General features: G+C 30.8%; 2 protein-coding genes and 1 long non-coding RNA gene across 3 annotated transcripts; all 3 read right to left on the bottom strand.

The window, feature by feature from the left end:
* Positions 1–7,033: 7,033 nt before the first annotated feature.
* Positions 7,034–9,957, bottom strand: LOC136271452 (uncharacterized). The gene is made up of 5 exons (XM_066071509.1): positions 9,798–9,957; positions 7,979–8,086; positions 7,647–7,727; positions 7,335–7,446; positions 7,034–7,202 (listed from the first exon to the last, which is right to left on the bottom strand). The coding sequence occupies exons 1-5, from the start codon at positions 9,955–9,957 to the stop codon at positions 7,130–7,132; spliced, it is 534 nt and encodes a 177-aa protein (XP_065927581.1). The 3' UTR covers positions 7,034–7,129.
* Positions 9,958–15,709: 5,752 nt separating this feature from the next.
* LOC136271307 (uncharacterized) lies at positions 15,710–17,591 on the bottom strand. The gene is made up of 4 exons (XR_010709227.1): positions 17,473–17,591; positions 17,118–17,201; positions 15,912–16,020; positions 15,710–15,794 (listed from the first exon to the last, which is right to left on the bottom strand). It is a non-coding gene; the product is annotated as an uncharacterized lncRNA (long non-coding RNA).
* Positions 17,592–20,482: 2,891 nt separating this feature from the next.
* On the bottom strand, positions 20,483–22,267 carry LOC117685732 (uncharacterized). The gene is made up of 2 exons (XM_066072002.1): positions 22,122–22,267; positions 20,483–21,905 (listed from the first exon to the last, which is right to left on the bottom strand). The coding sequence occupies exons 1-2, from the start codon at positions 22,135–22,137 to the stop codon at positions 20,725–20,727; spliced, it is 1,197 nt and encodes a 398-aa protein (XP_065928074.1). The 5' UTR covers positions 22,138–22,267; the 3' UTR covers positions 20,483–20,724.
* Between the last annotated feature and the right edge of the window lie 641 nt (positions 22,268–22,908).

The raw sequence follows: 22,908 nt of genomic DNA on the forward strand, positions 1-22,908 counted from the left end.
CATACGGCAATTCACTAAATTGTATAATATTCAATACATAATTGTGCAATCAGGCGTTCAATTGCGCTACGAATCTCTCGGAAATTCGTGAATTCCTTTTGTTTATACATGTTAAATGTATTGATTTTATATGTCAAATCAAAGAAGGGATATAATAACGTATCACAAAGAGGTAATATTCTATTTTTAACTTATTACGTCACTTCCCCAACTGCTGAAAGTGCAGAGATGTAAAATTAGCGGTAAACAATGATCGGTTTAGCTCATGTATAAAACATATTCAAGAAAGTTTTCAAGCAAACTTACTTTTCTTTATTCGAAAAAGACGACTGAATTAAAAAATCTTGGATTGTCGCGTGCTATAAACCCGAACTCTCAGTTTAGCCGATAACTGGTCTTAGCCGATAACTGGTACAGTACCAGTACAGCGTATGCACACTTGACTTAAAATAGTTAACGTTGTTAAAACATTTGTTTTAAAACAGTGTTTTTTTCTTTGTCTTTTAACAAAGACCGAATTTGTACAATAGGTATCATCTACACTTAAAAACTCTACCTTCATAGACTTCTTTTTACTATATAAATACTCCCATTACACATACCATGAAAACGGAATTTCAAAAATGCATAAATTATGTATTCAGCGTCTTGTGTATTTTTTATGAGTTCACTTGGATTTAGGCTAGGACTCCGAAAAAATTTTTTGAGGTCGATTAATGGAGGAGGTAAGGAAATTCTATGGGCAATTCCAATAGCAAATAACAGTTTATTTATCATACGTAAACACATATACATTATTTATTTAATTTTATCAGCAAATTTTGCACTAGACGTCAACTACACAAAATGATGTTTGACAAAATTCAAAACTTTTTTCAAAAGTCTCCGGTATGCATCATATTCAAACTGTAGACGAGAATCTTGGTTTTTATGGATTTGACAACCTCATTATGCAAAGAATGAAAAACGGAAATATTTTTGTTTCCATTTCGCCACATAGAATTTTACTGGTGGGTATTTCAAGCATTTAAACTTCGACAATAACTCAATTTAAAAAAGATTATATATAATATCCAGATAAGGCTACTTTCCTTTCGATAAACAGTGCTGAAAGCATTTGTTCTAACACAGGTAGATGTAACTTTACCCATCAATTTCCTATGCGTTAAAGCCAGTACATAATTCAAATGAGAAAAATATTTAAGTTAAATTTTATCTGTTTAATCTATCTTTAAATACCAAAAACCAAAATAGCTCTTATTATCAGAAAATTGATTTTATGATCTATGATGAAGCGAATGAAGTTTAAATAATTACTATTATTCAATTGATTTGTATAATATATATTTTACCATGGATTTTGTTTGATATTTGCTGAAATGATCTAATGAAAAATTCTTTATGCTTAACATTTTTAAAGAGATGTTGTTGTTTTTTTAAAGAGACGGAGTTCTTGGGAGAGAGGAAAAGCATTGTATGAAGTTGTGCAAAAACAAAATTTGAGACTCTTTGACTAAACTTTTATCAAAAAGGTATATCTTTTGTGAATCTGTTTTTATATCCGCAATTTATAAAGAAAGTTCGGATATATTGTTGTTACCCTGTTCCGTCCGTCCGTCCGTCCATCTATCACGTTTTACTTTCTCAAACTGCCCTTACATCTTATAAACCAGCAAACTGAACTCTTGGAGTTTGATTTGGGGTGTCATATTGTTTTGTAAAAAGGTTTCCAAAATTCTTTGGTAGTCCTGGGGGTCAAATAATTGGTAAAAATTACGTTTTTTTACCAAAAAAACTTCTTCCTCGAACTCCTCCTACATTTTCAACAGTAGATAAATCATCTCTTGGAATATGTTTTAGGGTATCCTATAGATGCGCAATAAGGTTTCGGAATTTTTAATTTTATTTTCGGGGTCATTTAATGGCTGAAAAATTCGAAAAACTGGTTTCAAAAACGTCTTTTTTTGCAGTAGCCAAATGTTCTTTTAGAATATAATTGAGGGCGTCATATTGAAATGCGATCATGTTCCAAAATATGTTTTGCAAAAGAAGAGTATGGTTCCCAGAACCCCTGAAGTGTAAATATCTTCTCGCGTAAAGTACCACTTTTACAGTAGAATCATAGCCAAATTCAGCACCGATGTTGTAAAATGTGAACCAGAAGCATTATGTTTAGAGTGCAATTATACAATCACAAGAAATCTGTAATTGACCCAAGGATAATACCTTATCTCTTAAAAGCATTTAGTCTGTAGAATGAATCATTATAATACCATAATGTTGTTGCTTGTTTCCTCTTTGGTGATTTTTTTATGATACCGGTTGGGTATGCAGAAAATGTTCATTTTTTAAAGATATAACCAGAGCTTAAAACCTACCCGGTTTTACTGTTATATAATGTATATTATATTTCAAGCTTTTAGATCTCATTAACAATTTAGGAGTTTGATTTTTTGGTTTGGTCTTATTTACGAACAGATAGAAACCCTGCATTGCTCTTAGGATTACAAATTAAAATAATTTCACGATACTACACCTGAGATTCACCTCCACAATATTTCTGAAACGTAAAATAATCCAAGTTATCTCATTCACCCTGTGTTTTATTGATACATGATATGCAGTACACTGCGGTATAAAATGTGCAGGTAATATTTTCATGAAGCTATTTCATTGTTCTGTAAAAGGACGTTTTTTAAACGTACCGGAGCAGGTGAATGAATGTTTAAAGAATGTATAATCGTCCTGGTTCACATGAACGTGTATTTGCAGTAAAAAGCACATGGTACTATTTAGATAATTAACTTAAATGAATTTATTGAGACGCTTTGAACGACTTCTCAACATTAAAAAAAATTAAAGCACTGACTGCCAATATGAGCGACAACATGAATTGCCAGTCGTCGAAAGTTAGCGAGTATGGAAAAACGCACAATATGATATTTTCTTTTAATATTGTCAAATTTTTCATACCTATACTTGTAATATTCATTATAAGGGCAGTGCAATCAAATGTTCATATTAGTTTCATCTATTCAAAACAATGCAATGAAACAAAAACCATCATGTATTTTTCTTTTCATAACTTATAATTTAGGCGTATTCTATTGGCAATTAAAACCAAAGAAAGCGTTTAAAAATCATTTTTCTACACACAAAATTAAATTTTCCAAATAAAATGTCTACCTCAGTACGACAATAGTGAAAATTATGAATGCCTACTTGTAGCTGTATTGTAAGTATGTGTATGTTTAAAATCTGACAACCTTCATCTAAAATTAATAGGATACATGTAATAAGATCAGTGCAAAATGATAGCTTAGGAAAATCCAGTTGCAATTTCTCAATTCATACTCCTTTCTTACATATCTTTTGTTAAAGTCATGTGTCATCATATACCCATATCTGTATAGAAGGACAAAACTTCTTTACAAGTTAAAAACGTTTGACTCTTGTTGTACATGTTATGTTTGTTTTACAAGTAGGTACGAGTACATGTAATCTTGTCTATCATTTTAGCAGGCAAACTGAGTCCATTTGCTGATATTATTTAGTGTGAAGATGATATTTTTGCATTGTTTCTTTTCAATCTTTAAGGTTATCCATCGATAACTATAATATTTCATATCTAATATATTGCAAGCTTGATCACTAAAATCTTGGTGTGATTGTAAAGGGTGTATAATATAATAAAGATTCACCTCAGAATTTTTTTTTAATTTAATATTAACAAATATATTATATGTTAAAGTTAACATTAAAGTCTATGTGTAAAATGCATTTTTAAATACAATTTTTTTTACATTCCTCTTGGTAAAAAGCTGCAAAGGCTTTCCTTTTCTTTGAATATGCTAAAATAATTCATAATTTACCGTACATATTTTCAGAAAATGATTTTTAAAATTTTTCCTAAAGGCCAGATTACTCTTTAACAAAGTTTTAAGTGCAAAAAGGTTTTTTTTTTTACTACATACATCACCCCGAGTTTGGTTTACGTCAGTCTCATAAAAACTTTAAAATACGTATTTTATGTAGTATAGATCAATCAAAATTGTTAAATACGTCTTAGTTATATTGATGGACTACCTTAAATTTGATCCCCAAAGAGAGATTGCACAATATTCTGCTGAATTAACAACATTGCATCTACACTGATCTGTCTTTTACTGATTACCACTGTTCAAGAGACAGACCAACCCTGGATGGTACTCGTCCGTCCATCCGTCTGTCGATCTGTGCAAAATTCGAATCCGGTCAATATCTTTCTTATCGGAAAACAATGGAAGATCTTACTTTGCACAAAAATTGCTACTCGAAGGTGTGTATTGATATTGAACCTTGAAGGTCATCTTTGCTAAGTTAAAGCCACTAGCAAAGTGCAAAATTCGTTTTTATTCAATTTGTTTTTACTGGAGAAACATTGGAAGTTCTTGCTTCACAAAAACAATGCTTTTGACCTGATAGTGTGTAATGACCTTAACCCAAGGTAAGTTGGGCAAGGTCAAAATCACTATTAGGAAAAGTGCAAAATTCGTGTCTGGTCCATATCTTTCTTATCCAGAAACATTGGAAGTTCTTACTTCACACAGAAATTAATTATGAACACAGGGTATGTAATGACCTTGACCAAGGTCATTTGAGGAAGGTCAAGGTCACTGGTTAGAAGATTGCAAAATAGGGGTCCACTCCATTTTTTTCTAATGCAGAACCATTGGAAGTTGTTACTTGACACAAACATTGCTTATGACCTGATCGTCTGTAATGACCCGGACACAAGCTCATTTTGGCAAGATCAAGGTCACTGGTAGGAAAAGTGCAAAATTTGTGTCCGGTCCATATATCTTTTTTTTATAAAGAAACATTGGAAGTTGTTACTTGACACAAACATTGCTTATGACCCGATCGTCCGTAATGACCCGAACACATGCTCATTTCGGCAAGATCAAGGTCACTGGTAGGAAAAGTGCAAAATTTGTGTGCGGTCAATATATTTTTTTTTATAAAGAAACATTGGAAGTTGCAACCTTACACAAAGATTGTTTATGTCATGAGGGTGTGCATTTTTCCCGAGGTTCTTTGGGCAGGTTAAAGGTTTATAGTGTTTTTATGGTGAAACATCGAAGGTTTAATTTCTCATAGAGTTTGCTTATGAACCGAGAATTTGTCATGAACTTGACCCAGGGTCAGTTATATTAAAAAATGCTTAATTCCCGTTTGAGCTATTTCTTGTAATTGAAAATGATTAGAAGCTAAAATTTTAAACAAAGATTGTTTTTGACCTGTAAATGTGTTCTTACTTTAGCTTTGGTCTTTTTGCAAGTTCAATATCACTATAAGAAAAAGAAGCAACCATCATTTTCTAATAGGATGGTGCTTTTGTTTCCATACTTTCTTAGCGGGGAATATCATATGTTAAATGATAAACCCCAAAGTTAAAATTAATATACCTTAGTCTTGTAAATATTTTTATAAAGTCTTTTCAAACAAATTTGACAGTGTTTTTTACCCCAATCGTCGATTCATAATTAAGAGTGACAAATACAAAGATGCATCGTATACAATCACTTACGGGAAAATTAGAACATCTTTCCAGTTAATTTTATAATGTTAGTTTCGTTCATCTTTGATTTTATATGAATAGGTTTTTAAAAAGAAATTTCCACTTATTTGTTTTGATATTTATTTTTTTAGAACCTTTCTTTTAAAAACTTAAATCTTCGTAATGCGTATCGGAAAAAAAATAACTTATTTCGTTTTGATTTTTTATTAACCTTAAGAAATTTGATGAAACTAAACTTATACCTGTATAAATCAATAATTTATTCCATTTATATTTCAAATCTAATATCTTATTCAGATGTCCTAGAATTAGATATATTTAATCTCGCATCCACAATCCCTTGTTGTTAGATATTAGAAAGCTTTTTACATCGAAAATGCATTTTTAGATTTTATACTGTTTCACCAAGCGTATGGGTAAACGTCATTGAAGCTGTCTTACAAATAGAATACTTGACTCTGAAGCAAGAATATCTTCATTTCCAACAACTATACAATTAAACTGTTCTTCGTATTATAGGTAGAGTTATATAAAAAGTATTGTCATATTTATATTATCATTATCAAATGTTAACTGCAAGATATAGTATATATTTAACATTTCTAGTTTAAACTGTAATTTCAAGGAAATTAATATATCAATTTTCTGTGAAATTACTGAGATGGGTGAATCTTGAAAACCATTTACTTAAGCCAGTACAGCAATTATCTTTATTAGTTTTCATCTTGCCACCTACACGGAAATAGACATTGGTAACAAATCCACTATCAAGCAAAACAAGCAATTTCAAATGAGTTGCTCGGTACCACAACCTTGTTCTCCTTCTAACAACTCTCCTGAAACTTTTGAAAAGTATTGCTAAAGAGGTAACGAAAAAGGTCACCGCTAACCAAATGAGGGGATTTCCACCTTATGTTCGATGCTCTCCGGCCAACTGTTCATCGCTAGCCAGGAAGCCGTCGAAGCAGCAATTGAAAAACAAACCGATATGATAACAACAAATAGGTTAATAATCGGCTTTTTCAGCGGTATATACGACATGCACTTGTAATCTTGACAGACATTTCATATACCCAACCCGTGTACATTTTACTTATATTCATAGTTCCAACAAAGTTTTAGTGTCCGTTGTCAAATTGTAAGAGAGTTTCAGAGCTCACACAGCTTTACTGTTTTAAGCAAGACTTGCGACATGTTTTATTTTAAATTAAAAAGTAAATTTTGTTTATACCTTATCTCTGAAAAGCATTTAGTATGTACAATGAATCATTATAATACCATAATGTCGTTGCTTGCTTCCTCTTTGGTGATTTTACCAGACAATAAATAATTTTAAACCATATATAATAAGCATGTTCTTTATTTCATGAAATAAAAAATAGATGTATAAGATTCTACACTTTCTGATAAGTGACATTTTGTTATCACGTTACATGGTATAATAAAATGCAAAGATAAAATGCTAGTATACAAAATCATAAAAGAAAAAAATAAAGATGATAAATCAGGCTATTGAGTCTTAGATTCTTTCATTTGTACAGGTTAGTGATCACCAACGGATTTTTCTGTTTAAAATGCCCCTTGAAATACTTTCATAAGGCGACTGATGGCTTTCTTGATCTTTTTAACTTTTTTGACTAATCTGCAAAAATTGAAAGGAAATTTGGAAATATGATATGACAATAACATTTTCGGTTATCAAACGAAGCATATTACACCCCTCCAACTTTCAAAAAAGAAGAAAAGAACGTTTTAGCGTAAGTTAATTTTCTACCTTTCATTTGAAAGTTGATCAGCCTCCATACTCCATTGTTGATGCAGTAGCAAAGAAAGCCTGATTCCGGGCAATTTGGTAGTGTCTTTTCGTGACTGGGATATTTCTGAATCTGTATTCACAAGTTTCAATGTATAATATTGTTGTTGACTTTTTATATTTTATCATAAGAATCAAATGTGTAATATTTAAACATTGCTATAAAGAGACACTAAACCAATAGACTATATATACATAGTACTGCAGCTGTCATCCAAAGGATTCTTATTTCTAGAAATGAACATTGAACTAAAATTACGTTTTAAAACTTACTTTTTCCATATGTCTTCTTGACATCCTTTTTGGGTGTATTTTTATCTGGACGTGGCTCAGATTCCACTTTGCAGATATATTCTGTATTCAAGAACATTGTTATTCTTTAGAATTTGCGGAATTGCAAACACGCACACACACACCCACCCACCCACCCATATGGATAACTACTTGTATGTACAGTTACACTCAATACTTGCGTTTATATTTTAAGTAAATTTCAAATCAATTCAATTATCTGCGTTGTACCATGCATTTCCATTTTATTTGTAGTGAAAAAGCTTTAAATTTGTATTAACATTCAAAAACTATATACTTGATTCAATACTCACTTCCACAACAGCCAACTTCCTTATTGTCTTGGTATCTTTCGTGAACACCTGAGTTTTTGCAGCAAATGTGTGTTATGTTGCGTTCAGCCTCTTCGTTACTTTCTTTTTCTTAAAGGTCATATGAAACAAATTTTATCACTGTGATTTTCTTTTATAATGATAAAAAGCTTGGTATAAATAAATGTTTAAATACGTGTAGTAAGATTTTTTGCCTTTAACCGTAAAAACACAGCACCTGAAAAAATTCTTCCCCGCTTATGGTACTTGATTTTGTGGATGTATGTCGTCACAGAGACCCAACGATGTAAACAATGCATTAAAACTTCGTAGTACAGATGACTTAGTTTTAATTGGTCGTTAATTTAATGAAAGAAATGCAATAGTAACAGCTGATTAATGAATTATTCTAATCCTTTTGAAACAGACACATCCTTCTTCTACGATACGTATGAAAACTGAGTTACATTTAAAAAAGATTGAAATTTTTTAGTTCATTTGATTTTTTTTAACACATGAAAAAGTATAAGACAGGTCAATGAAAATATTTGAGGCATTGTGTACAGTTTGGATTTAAAAGCTGCTATAAAATACCGCAAAAATATTCTTATTAATTTCAAAAATTAGATTGGCAAATTCTAATTAATCTGGCCTAAATAGTTCTGACTTATTGATATATACATGTATATACATGTAGCAATACCTTTAGAAAATACTCTGTGTACACGTGTATTTACAGATCGCGGAAACATGGCATTTAAGGATTTGAAAATGTGAAAGAATGCGTAGTTAATCAACAGAATTATAAATTAAGAACAAGTATCAATAAATATAATAAAGGAACGAAAGCAAACATTAAGGAAGAAAGTGAGATAAAAGGAATCATTGAGTAAACACCGAACATACACGTTGTAAGAACAAAATACCGAACATACAAATACACGTTTTAAAATCAAAACATTCGAAGGAATTTTCTAAGACTAAAAATAATTTAATGGTATTATATTTGTAATTTTAAAACAAAACTAACAATTCAATCTTGAAGTGAATGAGGCAGCATATGTTGCTTATAACATGTGTAAAAAAAAATCATTATGAATTGCATGAAACTGGAAATGAGAAAAAAAACCCGATCAGTTCTTTCTGAATTTGACAATTTTATTAAAATTAATTGAAACACAACATATATACATGTACATGCATATATTAAAATTATATTATAAATACATGTAAATTCATGAAGAAAATCATTGATTCTCGAGTTTCTAATGTAAATTTAATATATACACAATATTAAATGTAAACGCACACGATTTAATTTCTTGAGAAGATATACTGTCATGGTTGATTATTGTATGATTTTATAAGTTTTTATGTAAAATAGCATTTTTTTCTTTTAAAATACTGCAAACGACATGGATATTTGAATTCACTATAGAGCTTTATAAGACCATTGGGTCTTACTGGCGTATTAAACAAGGGAGGTAAGCCGCGTTAGTCAATGTTCCTTTTCCCGATTAAGTGATTTTGATAGACCGTGGCGCTAAAATTTTGCATAAAATAAAAAAAAACAATGCCAGTCTTATTTAATAAACACTTATGAACTCATTCCCGTATATAACTCATTATTGTCAGGATATCGTTTCATATGACCTTTGATAAATGTAAGAACATATGTATATCATTAAAGTTTTGAGTTTGCGTTAGTTGCTTACATCCACAAATAAAAGTATTATGCTACGTTTTATCATTGTTTTTTTTTGGACATTCATTCATTTTTGTTCACAGTGAATAATTCTAAGCATTGTAATATATTTCTTACCCCCACAACAGTCCATTTCCTTGCCTTGCTGAAATCTTTCATGGACTCCTGATTTTCGACAGCAGATCTGTGTTTCCGGGTCAAACTTTGCATCTGACGGTGTGTCCTTTTTTATATACGTGCACTCTACGATAACGAAAAACACTTCTAAAGTTACCATATGTTGACAAATAGTTTTTGTTTAAATTTCATACCTATATCAAATTCTTTAACCACCTTCCGCAATAATCGTCTTGCCGAGAGATGCGACTATCATCAAATAAAAAACGTTCATCTTGAGGACTTGTAGACTTATCAAATGTTGCTTCAAGCTTATAGCGCCAAGGCCCTTGGAATTGGTTATGTTCAAAACAAGATTGAGATGTGATTTTTAAAGCAGTTTAAATCGGGGTTTTCCTAGGTATTGTTTGCTTGATGAGTGTGGGCGAAAAACTTTCATGATAACAGAAATGTGCATACTATTCAAAATCATTCTTTCATTTACGTTAACCACGTGCACATCTCCTTGCTTTTTTTTTTTTTTTTATATAAAACACTTTTCAGTTTATACTTGCAAGTAATTAAGCCAATATGTTAGGAATATATTGTTACTAAATGATAGTAATTGAGAACCTGTTCTACGAAAATTATCGATGATACTTAGGTTTTTGTGATTCTTGACAATTATTTCTTTTAACTTATGGTCAACCAAGGAAGGTTATATATCTCACATTACTGATTGTAAAGCTTTACGATTAGGAATACTGTTGTTGAAATTGATATTTTAAGAGCATTTTTAAAATGTTTAAAGACACAATACTGGAAGGATTGCATACTCTTTGTATTAAAAATGGATTATATCGGGCTACATATCAACAACCTATTGTAGATTATAATTGTAACTGTAAAAATGATATTCATCCAATATTGTCGTATATAAATTGAAAATTTCAAATTTGACAAAATGCGCCATGTCCCTATTAGCACAAACAATTTAAGGACTTTTGAGGGGGAAGCACGGAAAACCATCGAAAAGTTCCACTTTTTATTTATCAGATTTTTTTCTGTCACAATATCTGCATAGATAAATACATTTGTCGGTCAAACACCTACGTTTTTTTCTTATTTTAGATAAAACTCATGGCTGTTTTGGTATCAGCAAAATTATTATTTAACTTAGTAGATACATTAACTATATGAAATGTATAATTTGACCATAAAAAATACTACTGCTTAATTCTAATATACAATTTGACATGTATATCGGGAATGGGAGGAACTGGTTAGAATGAAACTTGCAACAAAATATTTTGTGATAATTCTAGTTCTCTACGTTTACAAAATTCAAACATTACAAGCACCTAGCATGCTGAATTATTTCACATATAAAATGTAAAATGAAAAATCATAACCGCATGAAGTGAATAATTGTCAGCATCGATTTTTTTTTACTTTATTGTCCTTTTTAATTTTAAACAATATTTGTATTTACGTTTTTGCTACACTGTTTAATCTTTTGGTTAAACACAAAGTATTCATTGGATATTTCAAGACAGTCAATTAAGTTTCAATAAAGAAAAATACACCATTTCATGCCAATATAACAGAATTTTTGTTATCGCTAAAACATTATCTTTGTGGAAGAAAAAAAGACGGTTGTACAAATCTAGGACAATTTGTTTACTTTCAAACTGACCAGATTAATTGGTAGTAGTGTGGTATGTTGATTACCACGATTTTCAATTGTGACTTGACTAACGAATATGATTAGTTTTTGTGCTTTTTTCACGCTGTTTTTGCGAAATCCGCTAAACACAGATTAACAAAACACGAATAAATGTGATTGTGATTATATTTAATAAATTATCAATTAAAAATTGGTTAGCTATGTCTAATATTGCAATAATTGTTCTTTAAAATAATGTAAACCTAAAGTATCTTAATGATATTGTATTTCGGCAGTTTAACATGCCAAAGTTTATTTTTTTCATTCATGGCTCTCTGTTAATGCAGATAAAACTTTAATGAAGGAGATTATCTAATCGCCTATTTTATGATTTTATGAGGGGGAGAAAGGTTGAAAAAGTTGAAATTTTGATGGGGTATTAGAGATACCAATCAGTAGATTGGAGAGTTCTGTCTACTTCTTTAATGCATATAGTAAATATACCTACAAAACAATATAATGTGACATGTGAAACATTTTAAATCTTTATGATCCATTAAAACATCTACGCCCGCTTTACAAAACTTTTGTGGGGTTTTGAATGAAGTTTATGCATTTAAAAAATAGAATAAAGTTGATATTTTTAAATTATCCTTCTAAACATTACATGTGCTACGCATAAAGACACTAAATATCCATTCACCTATATACGTGCCTTTTAAATGTTTTTTGGAGATGTCATCAGTTTTGCTTACGATCAAATTATAATTTTATATGCGCATTCCAAAAATCGTGACGGTATTTGAAGCTATTCTTTAAACGTATGTTAAATGGTTCAGCAATCACTTGTAGTGAGGTTAAATAAGGATTTTGTCGGGAGATTTTGAAACTTAACTCGGAATTCTCTAAGAACTGGTAGAAACTAATAAATACAATGTTGATTCGTTAACAACTAACAAGCGTGCCTTAAACATTTTCAAACTTTATCAGCAAATATTGTATAAAAGGGCGACTTGTTATTTATTAAATTTAATTTTTATTGCAATAACAGTATTCTTTTAAAACAACCACATTTGAGAAAGATTCAATATATATGCAGATAATCAACATATCGATTGAAATATTTAGTTGTTATAAACCTAAGCAAACAATACGTAATCAATGATGTCATAAAATGTCAGCAAAGTTCTACGGTCAGGAGATGTTTATTACTAAGAAAATATTTTAGTATTTGTATGTGCATTGTTTATAAGATCAATACCACGCAATGTAAAAAGACTTTCCTATATTGGTTGTTTTTGCTACATTTTGTAATTGACATGTATTTATAAGTTGCATTCGGATTTGTTGGAATACAGAAGATATAAGATATTATCGGATCATATAATTGCATTCAATATTATTGATCAAAATGGTGATTGAAAGAATTGTCTACTAAAGTATCCATGTCTTCTGATAAAAAGCTGAAAGGTTCAAAAGGTATTTCTGTCCTTGTATTATTGAAAAAACTACCAAAATATTGTAGTTTGATATCTTAGACAGTCTATACTTTGATTATATACAATGACTCTATCTGCCAAAGTAAATACCAGTGTGAAGGCTGCAGACCACGCCAGAAATGCAGTAAAAAATAAGAAGCAAATCAAAACGCATGTTCTTCAAAGAATGATATTATTCTGACTCATGTTTTGAATGTCCAAGGTATGACAATGTTTTGGCAGTCATCATCGACAGAGTCACTTTACAAGGATGTGTGATGGGGAGAATCGGACCAGAAATAGAACGTTCCGCTATTTTAATACATGTTTAATGCACTTTATGTCCCAAATATATCAAAAATTCTAAACATTTCCGCTATACACTAGTATAAATGTACCTGCATATGTTAAAACGTATATCGGTCAAGGTTAGCGTGTTTCCCATAGATTTAAAGTTCCTTATCGTGTCAGCTAAACACTAATGGCGGCTGCGTATATATTTTTTTTTTACAAGCAATTCTTATATTTGGTTTTGACAAAAGTTGAAGAAGGTAATACATATATACTTTAAATGTATCCACAAATATCAATGACTCTCACTTAAATACATTGCAGGAACCAATACAATGCAGGAGAGAAAGAGAGAGAGAGAGAGAAAGAGAGAGAGAGATATTAGTTACATTAGATATAAATTAATGTCTTGGTTGAAGCTCATGGATCGAATTTGTTCGAGAAAACTTTATCAAAAAGAATGTAACTAATATATGCAAACAATTTTATATAAAAAAGTAGGTCAGGACATCCCCAAGTCATCAAGTCCAGTTTTTTTTCGTATTCGTCATTTTTAGGTGCGTTTTCAATAAACATTGAAACTCAATTCACAACCATTTTTACATAACATTAAAATCTTAATTATTTTTTGTCTGATGTAAATATACGCGATAAAATAAGAATGGACCTTTCAGTTTTAAACTCTTTATGTTGTATAGGAAAAGGATATCTGTCAAACAGACTTGTAAGACAAACATTACTGCAAATGTCAACCCTTAAATACATTAAGATATTTACATTTTTTCACTGTCTTTGATAATATTACGAATCATTTTTTGAAGCTTATACCCTAATAATGTTTTAATGATGAGTGGCACAAAAAGGGGGATGTCTGATAGCAAAACGTAAAAAAAAACGTACTGACTGCGCTATATAATAATACAAAGCATTTGGATACTATATATGAGGTGATAATTTCGGTCGGACCGTGGTCACATCTATCATAAAGCCACTCTGGCTCTATTATATTTGACCATCTACCGACCAAAAGCATCACCTCATAATACTCAAAGAATGATTCCTTGTTCCTTAAATAAATTAAATTAAAACAAAAAACATTATATATGTATGGTGAGCTTTGTCCTTTAATACTTGAATTATTTTGATGACACATTACGGTTAAAAAAGATTGATTATCTGTTTGCGTAAACCAGGACAGTTTTATAAATTCAGTCACCTGTTAAGGTATGTTTAAATATCGTCCTTGAAAAGAACATTCAGGTGTCTTGTTGAAAAGATTACGCGTGTGTTATGTACTACGGTGTAATGCCTGTCATATATCAATGAAGTGTTTAGTGAATCATTTGACATGGATTTGTTTTAGAGCACAAAAGGATTGTTTGGTGGAATATCAAGAGTAGGATTGTAAAAACATTAGGTGATTCTAAGAGTAATGCAGGTTTTCTCTCTTTTCGCGTATGAGCTCGAGACAAGAATCATCACACAAACACTTAATAAGATCAATATATTGTTTAATATAAATTACAACACTTAAAGGAAGTCAGTTCTGATCTTTGATTTTTATGTTTGACAAAAACGAACACGCTTGTGTAGAACCAATCGCTTTCGTTCTTTAAAATCTAGAGAATTATTGAGTATGTAAAACTGCAAAAACTAAATACAAAGCTCCTGATTCATTTTTTACCATCTGTACTGAATATGGCTTTTAACAAATGCTGGCGTTCATTTTTTTCTTCCACATATTGTACCGATCATGTTTAATTTAGGCTTTAGTAAATATTCGATTCATTTCTATCATTTGCCATTTAGAATATGATATTTCTGACAAAATTGGCAATCGTTTTTTTAGAATTCAGGTAAAGTAAAGTGGTTAAATACATTTTTGCTGATATTGTTATGTGAAGAGAATTTATATCAAGTTGCAAATATTTTTACCCGATATAAACCTATTAAATATTAAAACCATTTATTTCTGGGTGAACTTTTGAATGACTCAAAATGATTTCAGCACGCGCTGATCGTTTTATGGTTGTATTATAATGAATATAAAATCACGGTTATATTTATAACTCTGAACGAATAGCCTTTCTCAAACCTAAATAAAAGTAATAAACAACAGGGTTAAAAAGTTCACTAGTTAAACTTGGTCAGTACGTGATCAAATCTTCTGGGAAACTTTTCGAGCTTTAGAGGATTGATCAATAAACAATAAACAAGTTCATATTCCGGTAAACTTTTTAATATTGCTACTTATTTCTCAAATACTTTCTTTTACCAATATTGTGACGCAAAACAAATGTGATATGTATACAAAATAGTTCACACATTCAATTTAAATTAATTTTATTTGAATATGAAAAAACTCATTCAAAGCCAATATGTAAGGACAAAAACTATTTAGGGATATTTGAAGTCTCAATAGAAATTAATATCAAAACGTACGAAATCACTCAATTTAAGTTCTAAAATTTAATCATTGGTTACAGTAAAATTATCATCAACCGTGTCTTTTTCACTTTTGATTTTCCTAGCAAAGATCTCAAATCTAAAATACTCTGAATCTCCTTTCGTCTCTTGTTGCATCTACAAGAAGAATTTTTTGTTAAAAAAAACATAGACTTTGCAGAAGTTATCTTAAAACATATATTTCTTTCAGCTGCTTACATATTTGAAAAAAAGAGAGATTTACAAACTAAATACCTTTTTGATAAAAGTTTAGTAGTGGTACAACAGTTTTGATGCAATGTCGATTTAGTTTTGTCTTTGCACAACTTTACAGTGCTTTTCCTCTTTTCCAAGAGATCCGTCCCTGAAAAACCCAACATATTTAAAAATGTAGATTATTTGTTTTCCTACTTAAAAAAAAACTAATGAAGTATTTAATACTATTTTTTAAATCAATCTATCTAATATACAAACACAATCCCTGGTAAATGAGATATTATACAAATCAAACGACTAATTCAAATCATTTAAACGTAAAATTGAATTAAAAGGACTAACAACAACAGCTACATGTACACATATTCATAATTACATTTTTTACTGTAGCATTATAGAAATAGCTAGATTATATCGACACATTACATTTACCACAATGACATGTAAAATGTCGAGATTCGTTGCTACTTATCATGTTTTTAATATGTCAAGAATAACTAGCAGAGCATTAAAGCTTTCAATGGCTTCGCCACTTGGGCACCAACCTGGGCTTTGCTCTTGACCAACTGGGGACCCTAAGGCGGGTCCAACCCCCTTTTTATTTTTATTTTTATCTCTGTATATTTATTAACTATATTCCCGTTGACATTTCCATTGCTGAGTTATCTTTCGTTGCTCTCTTACTATAAACTTTCCAAACGTTTACTTAACTATCAAATAAATGTTTGAATATAACAACATGTAATGTATTATATTGATTCAAAACATCCAAATCCATGGTGATTTGATTACCTATATATGATTCAGATGCGTTCAAAATATTTCCGTGCGTGTTACAATTCAAGTCGTGATTTCAAAGCCAAGATTGCAGTACGAGAAATAATGAGATATAAATGATAAACAAAATAAATGATTGTATATATCAAAATTGAAAACTCATTTAAGGTAGACTTCAGGAAAAAATTGCACTTTAGAGGGAAAGCTAATGTAAATCTAGGGGTTCGTGTATTTCATTATATTAAAAACGACCTAGAATTAGTTTTCGGTTATTTTCAATGTTTTTTACAACTTTAAATTTAAAATATGACAATACAGCAATTATATTAGAGGGAAAAAATTCAAATTTGCTCCCCAATCAAAGACAATAACTAATAAAGGTTGATTGTTTTATATAATCTGCAACTATAAATCATCTTTAAATGTGGAAATAAACAAAAGATCATAAAATGTTTTTCATACACTTACGTTTGTCACAGGTTTTCATTATTATATCCATTCTAAGTACTTTGTTGTTGCAGCAGAGATCCATTCCTAGTCTATATATTCCTTCTTCAATTGAAATAAATGATTATATATTCCTTCATCAATTGAAATAAATGGTTTAAAATGAAGCATTGTAGAATTGACTAGGTTAGAAGCAAACAATTAAAGCCTGAAAGTGTTTTAACTTTTCCTCGAATATTTGCAGTTGTTGTTAATATTACACTTTGAATCAATGAATTCAATTTTTAAAAATTAATTGTCTCATTAAATTTTATCTTTCACAGTGAAATTAGAGCACGTATTTTTGTAAAGTACATGTATATACGCTTATTCTTACCTCCACAACAGTCTACTTCCTGTCCTTGCTGATACCTGTCGTGAACACCTGATCTTGAACAACAGATCTGTGTCGTGTAATCAAATTCTGTGGAATCTATTGTATCGTTCTGTGTGAAAACACATTCTCCACCTACAACTAGACGGCATTTTATGTATATATACAGCATTTATAGAAAATTATTTTTATGAGATTTTTGAAATAAGTATGTATGGAAATTTGCTATTACCTTTGGCGACAGCTTTACCGTAGAGGACCCCCAGTATCAGCAAAATGCAGGCTAACATTTTCAGAGTACAGTTCATTCCTTAATTATTATATATAGACCTCTTCAGCAAAATTCAAAACGGGCTATATGTGAGCGCTGTTTTATATAACATGGAAAAGCGGAAAGACCAGATATCAGCCCCCATATTATTTTTTGAACCAGGATCATTCGGGATGTGTAGAACTTCGGGGGGTTTTAAAAAAATGCTTTGTGCTATTTAATGCTATTGATCTTACATATGATACCTGATTTTTTTTTTTACTTATTTATGACGATTTAAATTTGAAGTAGAAAAATAGCTACTATTTCATTCAATTATTTTGATTACGTTTTTGACATGCTTTTTTAAAAAAAAAAAAAGAATAACTTTTATGTAATCATCTATGTCGTGGTAATTAGTGCCTTTTAATTCGTGAATCCATTGATATAGTTTGTTCTGAGATTTAAACATTATCAAGCATACGTCAGGAGAGAACATAAATAGGCATTGTGCCTGCTGTTCAATCCAATTCAATGTATTTATATACTTGAATAAAATACTTATTAAATTAAATTAAGCATACGTTTGCATGCAGTTTCTTTTGAAATTTTGCACTGTTGATATTGCATTGGCATTTTAGCATTAAGTGGTGATGACATTTTTATGTCTGATACAATCTAAATTATATATTTAGTTCAAGGTATTGATTTCACTCTAAACTTAATTTTGATATTAATCAGAAAAAGCTGCATCTATCAACATGCACATGCATGCTTTTGATCATTCGCTGTGTACATTCTGTTTTAAAAAAAAAAAAAATCTTCAATCTTCTTCAATTATTAAGGAAATGCAATGATTTTTACATTTCTTTTTATAGGTACTAGCATTAAGATCTAAAATAGTTTACGTGGGAGCCTAGCAAAACCTATTAATTGTTCCATAAAAATGTAGTGCTATTAGTTTGTATATTTATCAGACAATATTTAAATTTATTATGGTAAACTCCTGCATATTCTAATGACCAAAAAAGTATTAATTCATGTGACAAAATATATTTTGGTATTTCAAGCAGACCTTTCCCATATTACTGAACCGTTTATTACCTGATATTAATCGGAACAGACTGCATTCATTGACCTACTTACATATGATTTGGATTTGTTCTTTGCAGATATTAATCTATCATGTGGCCAGGATATATACATGTATTAATGTGCACAGTTTGCAATACTTATTAATAAGTTATTGTTGGAATGTTCGTAGGAGTGGGTTAGTAGAAGTTTGAAATAATAAGTCACAATGCGCAAAGAAATTATTTTGTCAGGCATATCTTTGGAATGTTTTGTAATTAAAGGAACCATTAATCTGTATCGAAAACCCTAGGCTAAAAAAATTAGTTGTGTTGTTTGTGCCCAGACTCGCTGTATAACTACACACAATTAAAGGAGCATAGTCGCGATACATGTATTAGTTAATTTTGTCGATTTTTAAAGCTTTCAATACTTCAGTAGGGCATTTCTACATGTAATAGACAACCATTAAGTTGAGTGTCAGTCGATGAGTCATAAGCTAGTTGAATAGCCCTCAATTCGTTGATATTCTATGTAAAGCAAATCTTTTTATGCTTGAGTCGAATAAATAGATAGACAAATCAGCTTGAAAAAGATTGCTTGCTGGTATATTTATCCTATGTCATTAAATTTTTTTAGAATTTCATTTGATCATTATCAATGCATTTTTAAAGCATTGCAAAAAATAAAAATACAATTTGATCACAATCGTGACGATGCCTTTTTTTTTAAATCAAATGTTGTTTTTTTTTCAAAAATGTAACAAAATACATGTATGTTTCATAAATCGTTAGTTTCTTGTTTGCACTAGTTGTTTACATCCACAATTGTGGTGGTAAGCTCTAATTAATAATTCTATCGTTGTTTTGTGACTTATAAACATCTTCGTAAACAGGAAATAATTGTAAGCAATGTAATTCATTTCTTCCTTCTACAGCTGTTCATTTCCTTTCCTTGCTTAAATCTTTCACGGACTCCTGATCTGTGTTCCAATCAAAATTTGCGTCTGAGATTTTGTCCTTTTCATTGATTGTACCTGTACATACCTGTTAAATTCGTAGAGTTTGCAACCGTTACTATGTTTTTTTGTGGTATCAGCAAAATACGAAACATCATGGAGACGTATATGAGATTTTATTACTTATCTATAAATTAAACTATTGATTAATCTTAATATTATAGAAATATGTCGGGGCGGGGGTTAATAAGAAACTTTCAACAAAATATATTGTGTTGCATATAGTCCTATCATTGTACAAAATTCAAATATTAAAAACCGTCATGCATTATGAATTCTATCAAAAAACATTACTTCGGATGATTTTATAACATGTTTGCCTGTAACAAAGCATATGGAGGAGGGGAATAATAACCTTAAGGTTGAATAATTTAATCGACGTAGCGTTATGAATATAAAAATATCTTGGAGGTTTACTATACATGTAATTATTCTTTGTCTTTATAACTTTATCTGCAGTGCTACCGAGTATGAACACCAAGCTACTTAAGAAATAAACAACGTTATTTAGTGAACATGGCGTTATGAATAGCAATTGCTCTGCTGGCATATTCCATGATGCGCGCTAGCGCATCATGGTAAATATGCCAGCAGAGCAATTGCTATTCATAACGCCATGTTCACTAAATAACGTTGTTTATTACTTATATTTGCATTTTACCCCTTGGAGATCCCCTGTATTAGACCTTGACATTTAGATACTGCAACTAAAAAAAACGTTCAGACTGTAATGTATTTTTTTAATTTTTTAACTCACATAGATAGTCAAAACTATATTTGTTAATATAAAAAATGATACGATGAAACAGTATCTCCCTTAAAATGTTAATATAAGGAATATTTTAAATGTGAAATTGAGAACTATATTTTCACGCGTCGTTATCTGCGCATGACTGCCAACCGGATGTAAACACCTTCATTTGAAATGAAAGTTACAATTTGTAAATGTTGAACTTGCGAAAAATCCAGGAGTTTGTGTGACCGACTGCATGGACAGCTGATATGACATTTGGGACGAAACAGATGTGGCAGTGGTGGTTTCTACGGGAATAAGTTCATTTTGGATAGCAGGGCGAGGAACTACAGCATGTTGCGCATCGCACATGGTTGCTGACGAGGTTTGTGTCTTCAGTGAAGATAATGTCGTACTTATGGCTCTTTTTTGAGAAGTTGAGACAGTCCTGCTGTAGGATCGTAATGAAGATTCGTTTCTGTGGCCTGATAAAAACATAATATGACGTGCTTCCCATCCCGAGTCATTAAGATGTTGAATAGTTGTGGCGCGGATGCAGTGTGGCGTGTACCTCTTTTCAACACCAGCATTTTTGCAAATTTCAGGTAAAAAATTCTGAAAGGTGCGTTTGGATAATGGCTTGGATGTGAACCAAACTGCTCTTTCTGAATTGGCCAGGGCAGCTTTATCATACTGGTTGAACAGTGATGTGGCATCAGAGGGGGTCTTTTCTAATAATAGTTTTAACATTTTAACCGGACAGCATTCTGTATCATCAGCATACATCCTCTTGTCGGATGGTGCTTCTGCACTTCTGATTCCACCTTGGAAATTTTTCTGCTGTGTATCGTGTGATAAAGTTACGTATTCCCCATTTTCATCATTTTTAAATTCAAAAGACTTTAAGTTGAGTTGGTGGTGCAATTCCAGCCCCCTTGACAAGAAATGAATTGATGTGAGGAACCAAACAGCGTGTCTCAGAATGACTGGAGAAGAGGAGCCCTTTTTCAAGTAAGTGAACATTTTTTGAAGGTCAGCTGGTTCTATGATTTCTTTGTGATTTGTGGGGAGGGAAGTTCCGGACCTCATTCTTTCTTTCAACAAACCATCAAGTGCTCGATTAGCCATTTTAAATTCTTTGTCCCTCACTATGTCAATATTTCTATTGATATCTTGAAGATGGCGGTTTATAGCTCCTCTTATATTAATTAGAGAATTTTTATGATATACATCAGTGGAGGCATTTCCACCTGCTTTCTTTTGAGGAACCGCTTCACAATAAAATTTCATCAAGATTTCTCCAAGACTGACAGCTGACACTATATGTGTGTCTAGGTATTCCCCATATGTTTCCATGTTCCAATCTAACAAGTGAGAAAAAAAACACCTTAGAATTTGTTAATCTAAATAATTTTTATCATTTCTAATTTTTCAAAATAAGATTTGCATTTTTTTTTTTATTTATTTCCATTCATTCACTCACTCATTATTTATTTATTTATTTCCATTCATTCACTCACTCATTATTTATTTATTTATTTATTTATCCAACTAGCTTTTCAAAAGATGTAAATTATTACCTTGAAAAATTTTCATCCCCCACACTGTGTTTTTCTTTGTTGAGGATGACTGATGAGAGTCGTGATAATTTTTTAGTTGCTCCTCTGTTACATTTTTGAATCTTCTGTTTTTTATGTCTTCCACAGGGGTTTCTGGTTGGGGTAGTTCAGAATATGCAGGTTTTTTTTTCCATTTTCTTCAATTCAGGAACGGTTGGGTCAAAGCTATTTAACAGTTCCTCATCACTGTTAGAAATTTCCGTTGGAACCTCGTCGTTAGGATTCATTTGAAAGTTTCCAAATTCCCTCTCAGCTCCTGTGCATTCCATAGCGGCACGATCAAAGCAGACGATCAAAGAGTCAGAGACCCGGATATTGTACTATATTTACAGGACTATTTAATATTCAACAAAGATAATCATGAAATATTTTGTTTATTTATTTAACTAATTCAATAAAATAAATTGTTTACATGTTTTAAAAGTGTTTATTTCTTATGTGTATTGCCTACGATGGCAATAAAACAAAAATAGATTGCGGATTTCCCCTAAAAGTAGTGCAAGTTTGAAATATTACTACGCTTTCCGATTTAGAAAGAGTTATCTTTCCCTTTAGAAAGAGTTATCTTTCCTTGTACATTAAATTTTGTACAAATAAATTTGAAAATCGAACACTTTAGTTTAGTATGGATATGTTTTTATTATACAATAATAAAAAACATTCGTAACTAAATAGAAATAAGTAAAAAAAATAGTAAAATTAATTGTATTGCATTTAATATTTTAGATGATTTATATGAACACTACAT

This window comes from Magallana gigas, chromosome 9 (assembly GCF_963853765.1).
Source record: "Magallana gigas chromosome 9, xbMagGiga1.1, whole genome shotgun sequence".
In the NCBI taxonomy this organism is placed as follows: Eukaryota; Metazoa; Mollusca; class Bivalvia; order Ostreida; family Ostreidae; genus Magallana; species Magallana gigas.